The sequence below is a fragment of the Cydia pomonella genome, chromosome 3 (genome assembly GCF_033807575.1).
Source record: "Cydia pomonella isolate Wapato2018A chromosome 3, ilCydPomo1, whole genome shotgun sequence".
NCBI classification, from domain to species: domain Eukaryota; kingdom Metazoa; phylum Arthropoda; class Insecta; order Lepidoptera; family Tortricidae; genus Cydia; species Cydia pomonella.
Genome location: NC_084705.1, coordinates 19,501,807 through 19,518,754, shown reverse-complemented (window position 1 = coordinate 19,518,754; position 16,948 = coordinate 19,501,807). Strand labels below are relative to the sequence as shown.

General features: G+C 36.0%; 1 protein-coding gene across 1 annotated transcript in view; it reads right to left on the bottom strand.

Annotated features, from left to right (window-relative positions):
- Positions 1–4,916: 4,916 nt before the first annotated feature.
- LOC133516653 (uncharacterized) overlaps positions 4,917–16,948 on the bottom strand; it is a 39,751-nt gene continuing 27,719 nt past the window's right edge. The window contains exon 8 of the mRNA XM_061849670.1: positions 4,917–5,058. Coding sequence (XP_061705654.1) covers positions 4,917–5,058 — 142 coding nt within the window. The remainder of the gene's footprint in view (positions 5,059–16,948) is intronic.

The following is a 16,948-nucleotide window of genomic DNA, read 5'->3' as shown; positions in this document are numbered from 1 at the left end:
ACCACAGACACACGCTGGAAACCCATAAACAAACAATTACCACAGACAATAATACTAATCAAACACGGCAGAGGGCACCGCTGTTTGCGCGAAATAAAGATGGCCACCCGAGAGGGGTGTCTCATGTGGATATGTGGTTCATACAAGAAAGCCCAATGGGCAATGAAGATTAAAGAAGTTAAAAACTGACGCAGCTAAAAACGCAGGAAAAAAATTGTAATATCGTATCGACAATTCGACAATAATCGAATTTTGTATCCAATACCTAATAGGTTTACAACCAGCATTGGGCCAGCGTGGGGACTATAGCACAAAACCCTCTCGCGCATGAAAGGACGCCTGTGGCCAGCAGTGGGACGTGTATAAGCTGAATTATTAATTATTATATTACCTTATGCTTTTCTTGACTGAAAAAAGCGCTGGTGGCCTAGCGGTAAGAGCGTGCGACTTGCAATCCGGAAGTCGCGGGTTCAAGCCCCGGCTCGTACCAATGAGTTTTTCAGAACTTATGTACGAAATATCATTTGATATTTACCAGTCGCATTTCGGTGAAGGAAAACAACGTGAGGAAACCGGACTAATCCCAATAAGGCCTAGTTTACCCTCTGGGTTGGAAGGTCAGATGGCAGTCGCTTTCGTAAAAACTAGTGCCTACGCCAATTCTCGGGATTAGTTGCCAAGCGGACCCCAGGATAAAATGAGCCGTGGCAAAACGCCGGGACAACGCGAGGAATAAGAAGATACTTTTCTTGACTGGTGTGCCAACTTCTCAACTACTTGACCACCGGAACTTTAGCCATGAACTTTGTACAGCATTATTTATGTCTTATTTATTATTTTAAAAAATCTGTTATTTAGCGGTGTGTACAGTAAGATGCAGAGATAACTGACCCCTCCCCTGCAAACAACTTTCTATGAAGGGTGTCCGTTATCTCTGTAGCTTACTGTACACATACCAATTAGTTTAACCGGCATTCGATCGTACGTTTATGAATGCAATTACCGTTTTTGGATATAGCTTTTGCTAAAAGTATGTATACTGTACTCTAATCGAAAAACGTACCTACATATCGCAATTTATAGATTGCCAGTACCAAAGCCCACTTGTGACTCTTCCCGTTAGTAAAACATCCAGTCCCTTTCGATACAGTCGGCTCCGTAAAAACGTGCAGCGCGCCGTATTTGAGGAAGGTCCGGTTTCGCAAACAGAGCAGCGAGCGGTAATATGTTTGCGGTAGTCTGTGCAAACTTTAGGGATGGGGACGGTAGCTAAGTACAGACTGATGTTTCCGTGTGTATTTTTTGTTTATTTTCATCTTCGTGGCCATCGTAAACAAAAAATAAGCTAGTACTTACCCGTGAATGCGCCTGTCTAATTAAAAATCTAAAGACAACGAGTGTTGAATAGTTGAATTCTTATGGTCCTCGTGAAATAACCCTGTCACTATAACATTGCATTGCCACTTTGTAAGCGACAATTTTTGCTCAATCAGACATTCGAAAATTACCTATAAAATATTTCGAAAAATACAAAAATCATAAGAACTTCTCCATTTATGTAAAAAATGTTTTATGAATAATTTTAGTTTATGGATTGGATCAAATGTCAAGTAAAACTATTTTTAAAAGCTTTTACTGTTAAACCATAACCTAGAAGAATTAAATGTCGTGCCGTTACAATTACCTATTTGAAATACAAAATGTGAGATATCGCCCAGCACTAGGGTAGTCGATATAAATTGGCTCCTCGCTACTCTGTTTTAAATTGATCGACTCGCGAGCGGTAACTTTGTTAAGCCAATCACGGCGCAAATTAGTTTGCCGACTGTACGAGATTTTTCCAATACGCTATCGGTATTGGTTTGATAGGTAGCTAAGTACAGTGAATAGTGAATGATGAAAAAAGTGATCCGATTACAAATTGTACAGATCAACGCTATGTAATTATAATGTAAAGATAATCATAAGTACGATAGGAATATGTCGTTGTTCAATTGTATCGTCGAGAACTCAAAGAGTTAGGAACGATCTAAAAGTCATCGCTGAAGTTTCAGAAAACTGCAACTAAATATGAGTTTTCATAGTTGAGAAATTTCATTTGGCACAAACACACACTTTCATACAACCTCTCGGTCTAAACGCATATACCATCACCTTTTCCTCCTGGGAAAAATAATATAACTTGATATAACCAGTTTATGTTGATATAAATGCACCGCCCTCAACCTCTCTTTAGGTTGACTGGTAGAGAATGCCTCATGGCAGTAAGTCCGCCTTTTGTTCTGTAAGGTTTTATTTTAAGGTCTGTACGGTGCAATAAAGGTTAAATAAATTATTAAATATTTGGTATATAAAGGAAAGGACGCTGTCTGGCTCACACGCATGGCAAGTACCTAATTAAGTGACATCGAAGTGGCTCTCTCTTAATCAACTTCGCGTAAAACGAAAGAATCTCTTCACAAATAATTTGATGCTTAGTTTCGTGACCGTGCACATCCTTACACTGGCCAGTCTACAATAATCAAGTCGGTGAGGTTTATAAATAGTCGTCCAGTGGTCTTATTAAGTACGGTTTCGTCCGCACGTTTACACGCAGCTAATTATTACGTTTTTATTTGTGGACGATACATTCAGCGTCAGTCGTTTGATTATTTGGTCTGTTTCGGGCACGATAGCGATGTTTGCTGCGCAAACACGTCAACTATACGGCGTTAATTAAGGACCGGTCAGCAGATGCGAGCTGCATACGTTGACTTTTATCTGTGTGAAGCTCATCGGCGCAGTAAGATCGCAACGCAACCGCAAATGAATGAATTTGAATGAATTTATTTCATAAACATCAAATTACATAGATTTCCTTAAATTAGAAACTCTGCTTCCTAAATAGATATAACCTGTACTTTAGGGTAAACAGCGCTCCTCCCCAAAAATTTAGTTGCAGGAGATGTTTTATTTATATAATTTTAGATAAAAATTGAAAAACATTTAGTATCATTAATACTGAGAAATTTAACTTATAAATCTAAACATGTGTATGTGTGTGTATGCAAAAAGAGAAAATGAATATGCAGAAATGTTCAACAGATAGTTAAGTAATTATGTTCATAATATTATCAGTGTTTCCGTAATTTTGATGTAAAAGCCAGTCTGTAACAATATATTTGGATTCCCTTTTAGTTTTGTCGTAAATATTTAGTGTTTTATTAAGTTAATTATAAATATACGGTCCATTAAAATCAAAGAATCTTCTGCTAAAGGCTGTGTTAATATTTTTGGATCTTTTCCCAACATAGAACGCTCTACGACAATTATTTCTTACATGTTGTCTATTGTAGTCAAGTGTTGAGTGGTATTTGAGGGCAACACTTAGAATAAATAATTGTCTTACTGATAGAACTTTTGCAGTTTTATATAAGTATTCTTTAGGAGTTAAGAAAGGCAGAGAGTGTATAACTTTAAGTACGAAGCGTTGTGCTCTTTCCAGATGTATGAGAGTTGTTTTGGGAGCACCTCTCCAAGCTGAGATACAGTACAATATTAGTGATTGACACAATGCAAAATAAATACGTTTTATTAAGGAAATATCAGCGACATGTCTCACATTTTTAAATATATATATTAGCTTACGCATTCTGCCAGTTAGTCCTTCTATTATATGCGCACTGAAGTTTAATTGCGAATCAATTGTAACTCCAAGATATCGGTTTTGTCAATTGATTTACAGGAGCACATAACACCAAGAGGAATCGGGCACTCATGCGCTATCAGACGTAGTTCGTTTGGAGGCTGGCCAGAAGCTCTGATAGAATGCGTAATATATTTGGTTTTATCTACATTTAGCGTTAGTATATTTTGCTTTAGCCAGTTAATTACAGTATCTAATCCAGTCTGTGCACTAAAGAAAGCGTCTTTCCAGGATTTTTCTGCTACCAGGAGTACCGTATCATCCGCGTACGTTATAATTTTGTTTTCAGAGATAGCAAGTTGACACAAGTCGTTTATATAAATAAGAAACAGCGTCGGCCCCAATATGCGTCCCTGTGGTACGGGAACTTAATCGGGAGGTCCTTACTTATAGATTTCCCCATAGCCACACATTGTCTTCGATTACTCAAGTAATCCCTGAATATATCCAGGGATACGTCACATAGAGAATATAAATAATATGCATATGTCACCTCGATGGTTCAGATCACATTAGTCTTTTGAACGATATGCTCTAATGTCATTTTAGAGCAAAAGTTACCAAGCTTACTAAGATCTATTTTATTTGGATGTCACCGACATTGCTGCCTTCCTCTGGAACCCTTAGCGAAGAGCTAAGACAGTTAATATTTTTGTGTTCTATTAAATTTACCTGCACCAGCTGATGATCCAGCTCGGCCATGACCCGCAGCAAATGGCCGGTCCTGGCGGCGCGTACGAAGTCTCGCGCGACCACCTCTGCGCCACTGAAGAGCGCGCAAAAGTCGGCGCGCGCCCCGCACAAGCCTCGTCCTAAGGCTACGTGGAGAGATTGAGCTGCCGCTAAGCGCTCTGGACTCTGTAGAAGAAAGGATTACATTAAAAATAAAAATAAAAATTGGTTTGATGATGATCTCCTGATCGGTTAACTGAAAGTTTACACTTAGATAAAAGTAACCCCTATTGAACTAGTTTCTAAATCAGTTTGTATACTAATAACTTTATTTTTGGTCAAAGAGATAAAATATTCATGACTAAAGCTATAGATTTAAAGATAGGAAGACATTGATGTCTAGTTTCCATCATGAAAAATTAATCCATTTTAAGTCTTCAGGCAGTTTTCAAATGATTCGCCTGTAAATCACCTCGGAAGAGAAAAATCTCAGTTATTTCAGGTAAAATATTGGAGCCGAAAAATAGCGGAATAGTAAAGACCTATGGTCATTAGGCACTTAACTACTTACATTGTTAATATTGTTGACGTCCTCCACGCGCGGCTTGCACAGCATGCAGCAGACGGTGAGCAGCGTGTGCAGCCCATCGTGGACCTCTTCCACGGTGTCGGCGCGGGCCACACCACTCAGGCAGAGGTAGCTGGAACAAGGACTTGAGTTACCCACTGTTCTATTGGAACTACCATCGACTAGCGTAAGCCGACATCTTCTATAGGCAGGGTTGTCATACGTCCCGTATACGCAACTGTCACCGTATTCAATTATCGCGTCCCGTAATTTTTCCAGTCCCGTCAATACCGATACCTATGGTCACAATAACCTCTGTTTAACTAACTTGTTTCCTCATCTATGTGAGTTAAAGTAACGAGAATGGGTATTTGCAACAATAAGTATTACTCATGAAAGCAATAGAATGTAAATGAAATTGTTACATATTTGCCGTGACTTATTTTTAAGTGTTTTTCAATAAAAATACACGTCAAAATCGCTTACCTTATTTCTAATGCTAAAAAAACGAACTATAATCATTCATAAGCATTTCACATAGCTGAAGTCAACAACTTGAGTAATTCTAACAAAGCCTGCTTACGAGTATACTACATATGTATAAGTAGGTATCTTTAATGCACAACACACGAATCCAGAATGAAAAGTAAACAGCATTGTTTTGGTTGCGGACAACTCTGCGGTAAGCCTGGCCGGGGGACGAATGAACAACAACAACCCGTTATTATATGTAAATTTTAAATCGTGTGGTTTGATTATATGTAGGTAGGTACCTACTGAAATTGTCCGGGCAAAAAATGTGTGTTTGCTTCAACATGTTGGAAGATAAATTATATATGAACGTTCCCCATAATCTTATCATGACATGATGATAACAAAACCCAAAAACCGTTCTCGAAAAGAAAATATTAGCGACGACGTTGCATTCGTCTTAAATGTATGTAACAAAAATGAGTTAATGTAAATGATTAAATGTAGGGGTTTTCCGAAGTTTTACTAACATTGTATACTGGTATGCAAACAATCAAACCAAAAATTAAAAAGAGCTATGCGATGCATCTTCAACCCCCGATCCAATTATAATTTGTATCAATATTTGCCGATTGTACAAGTAGTCAACACAATTATAAGTATTATAACAAGCCGACATCTTCATTTAAAACACGACTTTAAATGAAAGGGGTTTGCTGTTGATATTTCAATTTGATTAATTTTGATTACAGGTTTTTTGAACTGTATAACGAAATCTTAATTAGCATATTTGTGATGGTCTCGTATTTTTTCTATAACTAACTGAAATGTGATATTTTTTCAGTGTGTTTTTTTCTTAATTTCAACCTGTATGATTTTCACAACAGGCCGATTACTATGTAATGACCGGCTATAAATACAATACAGACCAAAAAACAAAACAAAAACATGGCGCCATTGGAACGTGAACAATTCAAAGTTGGAATTCGAAAATGCTGGCGTCTGATTCGTCACCCAAACTTAAACCACTGTACACAAGCAGATAAAACAAAGAACACTCGATTTTAAATCCACATAGAGTAGGTTTATATCATGTGTTTCGATAATTTGGTTGAACTGGAGGTCCGAGTTTCGGTGACGGGTTAAGATAAACTAATCTTAAATATTCGGTGCTTGGTAAAGGTCATTTTAGTACAACACGGACTAAATTACGGTCAGTTTTATCGGGAACTCCTGCCTTTCAGACGAGGATATCGAAAGGAATTTCAACAAGAACAAAGTGTTCGATAAAATTATTCCGGATTTATTCGACTTTTGAACTAACTTATCACCATCAACACCGAACTTGTATGATATGTGATATGATAGCTGCATATATATAACGCTGTTCGAAATATTTCTAACTTGTAACTGAAAGTAATATATGAATGAATGCTGTTTTGCAATTTTTTCTTTTCACACGGAGTACAGAAAAAAAGGTTTTCATTTCACGTCAACAATTTTCCTTCTTCTCTTGATTTAACGCTAAGCTATACGCTAAGATATATTTTACTCAGTCTGAACAGCTGTGTCGGAAGATTTGTACAGCCGTCGTTTTGCAAGCTTGTTTGTGTGTAACCTCATGCCAGGACTCAATACGCGTGCCATCCAACACATCTCCTTGTATACACCAGTATACAGGATGTGCAAAAATGTACAATATACAGACATAATAGAAGAAAGCAGCTAAAATAACTGTCTTTTTTTCTACACTTTGTGTAGACAGTAAGTAAGGAAAGTATGTATATTTTAATTGTTTAAATAGTTATTTATACAATTAAAGTGTACCGTCCTTGTTCTGACGTAATAATTAATTGATAATGAACCAGATCAGTATTTATCGTACTTTGCATAAAACGCGGGAGACACAAGCAATCAATGTATCTCTTAAATTACTTCAAAAAGTCGACTTGCCACCCTGTATTCAGGCGCCAATGCTGCCGAGTCAGTTGAAAAGCCCCATATCTTGTTAGTTAGCATTAACATGTGACCTTATGTTGTAGAATGTCATAATGATTCACGAGAGCCAATCACGCCGCGGTCTAAATTCAAACGCGCTAATGGAACGCGATCTTACGAGCGGCGCCCGCGCATCTATTTTGTTTAGGGTTGCCAATGCCACTGTTAAGATAATGGTCAATCGACTATTTTTACCAAGATCAGTCTGATTTACACCTCTAACCAGATTACATTAAATAGGACCACTATCATATAATAATATAATTTTACAAGTTACTTGCTGACTAACAAATATATTAACGAACAGGTCGCAAAATGTATCGTTACAGAATGTAAAGTGTGTTTTATCATTTAAAAAGGTTTTCTGGTAACTTAAAAAAAAAATCATACACATTTGGATCCTCTAGTATATTTTTGACTCAATATAAGGAAATATATATTTTTTACCGGAGTTCCCAAGTACCTAACTATGTTTGTTTTCATTGTGAAAATAATGATAATTATTTGTATTTATTTACCAACAAATTAAAATTATGAAATGATTTTACAACTTTGAGGAAAACACACATCACATGGCAACACTGTGACACGAGCACTCAAGTTGCATTTAAAATGTTCCCCTTAATTTCAGATAGATAAACGAGCGCATGCGCTTTTCGGCGCCTTTCAACGTGAAATATGCTTTCCCATTAACGACATTGTGTCGTGTTTGATACTCTTTGAAGACTAAAACGCCCAAATTATCATGATCCTTCTACGTACTCGATCTCTACGGGGACGAGAACAATTACATTCCTAATTCTTAGTGCGAGGAGACCACGCTATATTGGTTAAACAGTAAAATTGTTGTGGCATCTTAAAAGTAAGGTATGTTAATTTCGTCGTGAGTGAAATAATTTTAATTTCAGTGTGCTCTGATTTAACATTTCCTTTTTCAATTTCGTATTTGAGTGCTGTTTTTTTTTATGCACTTTGGGCATTTATTTTCGTGATACTCAAATTCTATGTTTGATTTAAATCAAGGCTATTATACTCCCTCTAACTTATTGTTAGTTCGAGTCTTTTTAGTTAATAATAAATAAAACATTATAAAATTTATAAATATAGGACATATATTTTATGTTCTGAACATTAAATTTATTGTCCTGATCCTGTCTGTGCCAGGTCTATATATTCAACCTCACACAGCTTTTTGAGAATGTTCTATATCCAAGTTTTTTTAGCTATAATGTGCTACCTTAACGATACATTTTCTATGCAAGAAACAAATGAGTGTACCATGCTTCTTAAAAAAAACAGACTATATTTAGTAAGTAGGTAGGCTAATTTGTAATAAGTACATATCTCCATTTTAAGATGATTTAATGGTTTATGTAGTTTTTTATCTAAACCGTTTTCAGCAGCTACATTAATAATACATTAAATTATAGGTTAAGGTTATGATTGCATGGGTAATTTCAATATCAGGAATTATGTAATTAAAAATATATGTAAACTTTAAAACTGTGAAAGCTAAGAAACAAATATCATATAATATATCTTAAAATATTTTTATATATAAATATCTTTTTAAATGTTCAATGTAATAATTCAGTTGCCAAATAAATATATTTTTATATTAAAATAATATTTCTTATTTATAATAAGAAATATTATTTTAAGATAGCATACAATAATTATACAACCAGTATAAAATTGTAACGTCGCACATGCTCCAAATGTCAAATTCTAATAACCATATGCATCAATTCAATATGTGAGCGAAGGCAACAAGTGTTTAACCCATAAACTAAACGCCATAAATGACCATAAAATCATCCACGCGTTAAAACTACTTTTATAAAAGGACGAAAAATAACTATGATTAGCATCGAATATAGGCCCTTACGTAACTGAAATACATCAGGCGAAAATCCCTAACGTTACATTGAGACATCAAATATATTGCATTTTAATGTACGCAAATAAATATGCAAATGTATTTTAAACAAATTCAAGCCCTTGGATTATTTCGGGCAGGAGGGTTTGCAGTTGATTGAAAAATAGAATAAATAGAATATTATTATTGAAATTGGTGTTTACTAATGTTATTTATTCTTACAATTCCATATCAATTTTGTTAAAAATGTTGAAATACGTAGATTGATGATATCCTTAAGGTAGGTAAGAATTGTTAATTAAAATATTAGTATAGAGATAAGTCAACCACATTCATATTTCATATACATAGATGATTTTAGGCATGTAATAAATTACACACGTCTTTAGTTCGATACATATACTTTGATTAATAACTTTACTTTGTCTCAACGCATCACCTAATAAAAATCTAAAATACATTCAGAATGAAGTACGGATCAAAAGCACCATATTTACATAGTGCAGCGGAGGGCGGGGTAATCCGGCTAAGTAATTCTCTCTCAGTAAGTAATTCGTTGATAAATGAAATTAAATCGCACAAACAAGTGCTGCAGTTCGCCCGCGGCTCCCCTTTCACTTACGCTCTCAGTTTGAACAGGGATGTTTTCCAAATATTGTCGATAAAATGAATATCGCAATCTAAGTATAAATAAACGCATGTAGAGGTACTTAATGTATTTACGGATTGTCCTGAAAATTGGTAAATTACCTATTAATAAAATGGACAACAGATAGCACAAATTAGAAGTTTCAAAATAAAATAGACTTCTTTAATGAACTACTACTGCACATTTCGTATTTAAATAGACTAAATTTTATCAACGATTACCTAATTAATTGATCATGTGATGTTTAGTGTTTTTGAAATTCAAGCGATACTAAAAGAAAAAAAAGTATCGATACATCCCACCCTATAAAGTTAGCAAAAAAGAGCATCGCAACGCGACATGTGCGCGGCAATCTGTCGATGCACTCAGCTTCCCTCTCCCTTTCACTCGGTTAAGTCAACGGAAGTCCATCTCTATCTAACCCCTCAAAAGTACCCTATTCACGGTTGTCGCGAAAGCTTAGACGTACGATTATTGCGATGTTTAGGATTGTTTTCGATTGTCCGATTCGATTATTGGATAAAAAATAAAATTATCGTATTATGCGCTTGGTATGGCTCGGATTACGAGTATGCATTAGGTGGTTGAACAGTTTGTTTTAACTTTTATTACATTATTTTATTAGAAAAAGTATGTAAATGTGTCAGGTTAAAAGAACAGATAAGTACAGTGTACCAACCGCAGTAGGTACGTTTTAGTCAAGAGCTAAAAATCGAGGGAAGGACAACTTAAATAACTATACATGGTTACTACATTTGGTTGAATCATTTTATTATATTTTATAAAAAAACGAATTATGTCAAAATTCACTTATATTGGGATAGTTCTCTAATAGGGAGACCGAGGTGAGTAAAAACAGCGGTAGGTGGAAACCACGTCAATTTTGAGACATAATTGTTATCGAGCTGAAAAAACTATGTTTAGCCTCGTCCCACCGTCCGCTGGTCCCTCAATATACGTCCTTGCGATACGCTTATAAATACCGCGCAATTGACGTTGTTTCAACTTACCCCTGTTTTAGGTGCACTGCGTCCGACACTCCGAAGTTTGATGGAGACAACGCTATGCGCGTATTATAGTGACATCCCACCCGCACGTCGGAGCGACGTGTGGATCGGCCGCAGTATATATAAATGGTTGGATCATTTCGGTTGCATTGACGTAGATAAAATCTTATACCTTTAAACGAGCAATTCTTGTATATATATATATATATATATATATATATATATATATATATTTCTGTGATCTCGGAAACGGCTCTAACGATTTCGCTGAAATTTGATATATGGGGGTTTTTGGGGGTATACAATCGATCTAGATATAGTCTTATGTTTGGGAAAACGCGTGTTTTCGAGTTTTCATGCGTTTTTCTTTCGACGCAGAATATGTTCGCTAATTTCGTGTTGCCGGCAACTGTCCGTCTGGTCCAGCGGGTTAAGACGCGGACGGCTAGAAATGAGTGTTACGGGTTCGAATCTCGCCCGGTGACTAACTTTTGTTTTTTTTATATGTTCAAGTTTATATATATAATTTTTAATTTTTATTGTTTTAGACAAGTTTAATTTAGTAAAAAAATGTAGTTAATGTTTGACATAACAATATATATTTCTCATAAATATGTCTAACATTTACCTATACTGATTACGTGAATAAGATTTATGCTTTCGAGTTTTTATTTTATTGAGACTTATGAAACAATAGTGCAAAACGAAAAATTTACCGATACAAATTTTAAATACAGTTTCTAGGGTAGTTTTTGTGACACCATCTCTCGGATAATAACATAAAAACTAACTACTATGCCTCGCGCAATGCGTATTGACCTAAATTGAACCATAGCTCACGAGCTATGTAATAAGAGAAATTGACAATAGATGGCGTTACTCTGTGACAAGTGCTGTAAGGTTGAGATTACGAATATCGAAAAAACAAACAAATTAATGTGGATAACAACAGACCTGAGACAATGTAGAAAAGCGACATCTTGAAAACCTATCAGAAATATCTATGGTATGTTTAGCTGTGATAGTCTTAGGGCACTTCACTGACCCGAGCGTATTGTGTGACTTTGGTGGCACAATTTTTTTATTATATTTTAATATTTTACCTTTCATTCTGAAAAAGGACCTAAATAAAAAAAAAAAGTCAGGAAAGCCTTCATGTGATCATATCAGTTTTTAGGATCACTGAAATCAAACATCTGATCTACACAGAAATCGATTGTAAATAATAATATTTGTCAGTTCACATTTTACTTTTTAAGTTTATGTAGATTATCACCTATACACCACCATATTACAAATGATAGTTATAACCGAGCAAAGCTCGGTCGCCCAGGTACTGTTATATTATATGTGATGTACATCAATATATATATCGATAAAATAATTATAACATCATAATCGGCCCACAGCCAATGGGCAGTGCGGTGGCATAACAGCACAGCGGATGGCGCAGCGGGGCGTCCAGTTGGGATTGTGAGTATATCTGGGTCAATCAACATTTTCTTGTGCCTTCACGCCGTGGTTGCCAGTTGGCTTTTACGGGACAAGCCTTTTAAAACAAATTCCCCTGTCGCGTCTATGTGTATGTATGTTCGCGATAAACTCAAAAACTACTGGACGGATTTTCATGCGGTTTTTACCTATTAATATAATAATTCTCAGGGAAGGTTTAAAGTGTATAATTTGTTGACCCGTGCGAAGCCGGGGCGGGCGCTAGTAACAACATAAATTAGATCCGCCCATTTACACCGAAGGAGAAAATAAAGTAAGAAGACTGACGCGACTGCTCTGATAAGAAACAGTGTTTTTCGTGAAAGCAAGAGAGTCAAAATATCAAAACACTAAAATATATTATTTCGGTTTTGGGTCTGCAATCAGCGACTGCCGATTCATCAGAATATATACGGCTAAATACTCAAGAGTGGCAAATTTAAAATGCCGACAACGAAAGCAGTACCTACTAAGTTTGATGGCGAGTTTGCACCGAAGAACACAATGCCGCCTCTCTTTTGTGTGCATTTCTACTACTAATGGAAATAAAGCAGTGGGCAGTGTGTGGGCACAACAGCGCGGCAGGGAGCCCCGCGGGGCGCCTGTGGTAGCTTTACGAACATTATTTAGGCACACGATGTTTGTAATCTGCCGGTGCCGTGGAAGGCGGGATTTTATTCATAACAATTCAATCCTCTGAGGCCCGATTTGGTTAACCTGAAAGAACGTAATCTAAAATATGGACTTATTTGTGAAATATCTTCATTGTATTGATATGAATGCAGAGAGCAATTCTCACTTGACAAGGTGTGATATCGATGTTTAATAACTATATACTTCTAAAATTTAATTGAAGGAATAAGATTTAGCATCTCTTGACATGAATTTATATTTAATATTTTTGGCTACACAATTTGGCTTGTTTTAAGTCAATAATAATACGACGTGCTCTGTCCTTATCCTAAATACCTAACCCTACTTCGACGGTCGCGTAAAAATTAGCAAGCACCAGCTTGTAACCATGGAACACAGTTCTAAAAACACCTAGTTACTGTTAACCTCCTTCGCTAACAATCAAAATGTCTTCAAGACATATCTTCACAAATATTTCACCAAATTCCCTAATATAAAGGGGACATCCGTAGCTACAATTACACGGATTGCAGGAGGGGTCCCGGCGCTAAGTGCTGTGAGACCGTCCAGGTGGCGTTCACGCGGCCCTGGGTTTGATTCCCGGACCCTTGACAAATGCTTTTAAGTGGGTGCCAGAATTATACACAAGCATGAGCATTATGTACCATTTCTTAGACAATTGCTCAAATATGTATTTACATAAATTTTACCAACACAAAACGTTTTTTTTATGAAGAGATCATAAAGGTAACTTACAAAATGCAAAACCTAAAAGTTAAAATTACACACATACGTTTTACGTACAATGCAGGTAAACCACCTAAATAAATTCGACGGGTATAAGTATGTGAAAAGAGTTCATATAATTATAAACTTGAGCTATGACTCAAACGCACAAAACAAAATAGTAGACCTAAAATTAAAGCCGGCCAAAAAATAGATCATCGCGCTAAAAAAAAACGATAAACAGTTCAATCAACAAGTTCTCATAGTAAGAAAAGCTTCCAAGAAAATAGTACAGTGTTAAAACAATGTAGTTATTAAAGTTTGCCTGTCTAGTTACATATCAGTAAATCTATCATCTCGTTTTAAACCTAGAATAAATGCCGTGCGAGATCCCAGGTGCGGCTCGGTCCCGGCCGTGGGAGATCCAGCACTTGTACCCAATTGGGGGTGAAATTATTATCATCTGATTTGGGGCTTACGTTACGACTGAATGGGTATCGTAGAATTTCATAACAAATTATCCTTCGCGTGCGTGTATATATGTACATCAGAATTCTGCTATGCAATTACAATGTTACATTTCTAAGTACTTCCTCCATAATCAATTCTTCCCCCCTTTTCATCCCCTCAATGGCTGATTTACGGGATAAAAACTCTTCTATATCCTATCCCGGGACTCAAATTATACCCATACCAAATTATATTTAAATTGGTTCCGCGGTTTAAGTGTGAAGAGGTAACAGAAACAAACAGAGAGGCAGAGTTACTATCACATTTATATTTGAGAACGGTGTATAGATTAAAATAGACACAGAAAACGAAAAGTGAACATGTCAACTTTTTAGTACACTAAAGCCTTATTTCTGGTAGATTTTGTTAATTCATAAACTTTAAAATTGTCGAAATTTGTACCTCTTATGTTCTGTAAAATATCTGCATGTTCCGTATATGTGATTGACTTAATATAACAATGAAATAAGCCGACTTTAAAAAAGTAGAGCAATAAAAAGAAAACACAACTGTGATTCCCAATTTAATTCGCCATTGTTTCTTAATCAGGCCTATTATTGCTCTATCCTAGGCAAGACTGCACAAAAAGCGTTGCTCTACCCTTCCAATACCCATGACAGTTCCATGACGACATGTCAAGGGCCAGTAATCGAACCCGGTCCCCGGAGTATACACAGAAACCACATTTGCGGCACGCGACCATAACGGTAATTTTGCGCAGTGGAATTAAATAATTATGACATATAACTGACGTTGGGTCCACCCTTCTAATGGTCTCTTTTTTTCATTTATTTGGAGTTAGAATTGTCACTTTTACTCTATTTTATCTAATTTTTTTGAGTCGCAAGGCAGAAGTTAGCTGTAGCGCAAATACTCTAAAAACTGTATTAATACACATGAAAACGGAATAATTTTAAGCGGCAAATCGCATAGTTATCGTTCGTGTCATTCACGATGACGCGCAGATTTGTCAAATCTAACCATTAATAGCATAACAATAGGAGTCAAGGCACGCGTCTTCGTGAATGACACGATCTATACATTGCTTAAATGTAAGTAAACCTACATAATTCTAAGATACTTCTACGCTAGAACATACTTCATTTTGCTTTCCTTAGTCCTAGTTACCTATTCTTAGTCCCAATTCTGTCTGCTGTCGATGTCGGACCTCTTATACAGCGGCGTCAAGACGCACTGTCGTGGACTTCGTGGAGTGGACGTGGACTGTGTGAGCCGCCTTAGGGTGTCATAGGGCAGGTCTGTTATGGGATGGTGTTAACCACAAAACACGCATGTATACGTGGAGGCATAACACTTTAAAATATGATTTAATGCTATCACCCCGTTAGAAGTTATAACTAGAACTTAACACTGTCGGGTAGAATGGATAGACGTGACGCGCCTCTAGAGTACATAGGCAATTAAATTCAAAACCCAAATAGAATTACAGAAAACCAACAATTTACATTGGCTCAATTATCAGACGCGTGTCTCCATTATTGCCAAAATTAACACTACCAGCAAATCTAACGAAAACCCAATGGCTATTCGAAAATTGCTCTTAACACGTTGACATAAAATCCTCACACTATTTTAACAAACGCAAAACCATACTAAGATTTGAAGTAATAGAAAACTCGACTTTATATTACATACCTACGACTCAAATCAGGATAAACATGTATATAAAAACATTGTACGAATCCCAAAATTTAAACACAGTGACATCGAATATACAACTCTATCCCACAAGTTTAAAACTCAAATTCATAATAATAAAATTAGTCACTTTTTATAGAAGGACATGGCCAAAGTTAGGCCACGTGTTATTGTCATCGCTAGGGATTTCTATCGAGTCCAAGAGGAACTCGCTGCGTTATGGGGAAGTCGACTTAACACAATTAAGAATAAGACTCAAATTGGAATGGACATTAAAACTGATATATTTCTCGCTTGGGATTTTGGCCGGGATCGAAGTCCCTACCCGAGAGTATTGCCGTCACGACACGCGACTAGGCGCGTGACAGTTTTGATGGCTAAATTGTGACTGTTTTTTTATGTAATAAATTTAAATTGGCATTGAAACTGATACTAATGGTTTGGGTGTTAGATAATTAGAAACGCGTGAATGAGAACATTGAGAGTTGTAGGGGTTTTTACCACTAATTTTCAACATTTAATTTTCTAGCATTGATCTTTAACCTATAGGTTAAATAATAGTTAACTTATTTCTGCTGGTGCTTTTAGAATTTAAAATATTCACTTTGCGCTAATAATAGAAATTGTCGATATTCCATTTATTTCATTATACATTTAATAAACCAATCAATCACGCTATGATGTTACGATCGAAATATTACATGTGATCAAATGCGATGAATGCAAATTAATTAACGACCAACTAAATTCAAAAATCATAGTCAGAATTTAACCTGTATTTCCTAAAGAAAAATAGAAAACTATTTACAGCTATATCACTCCTGTAATCTATAAAACAACAGTAGGTATGTTATGTTATAAAATGTAATTAACAAAAATAATTGATTAATTCACAAAGTTATCAGCATCGGCACATAAAAATCTGCGGCGTGTAATAAGTACTTTGCAATATAATAATAATACATGCCATAAATATATGATCAATCAGAATAAAGCTCGC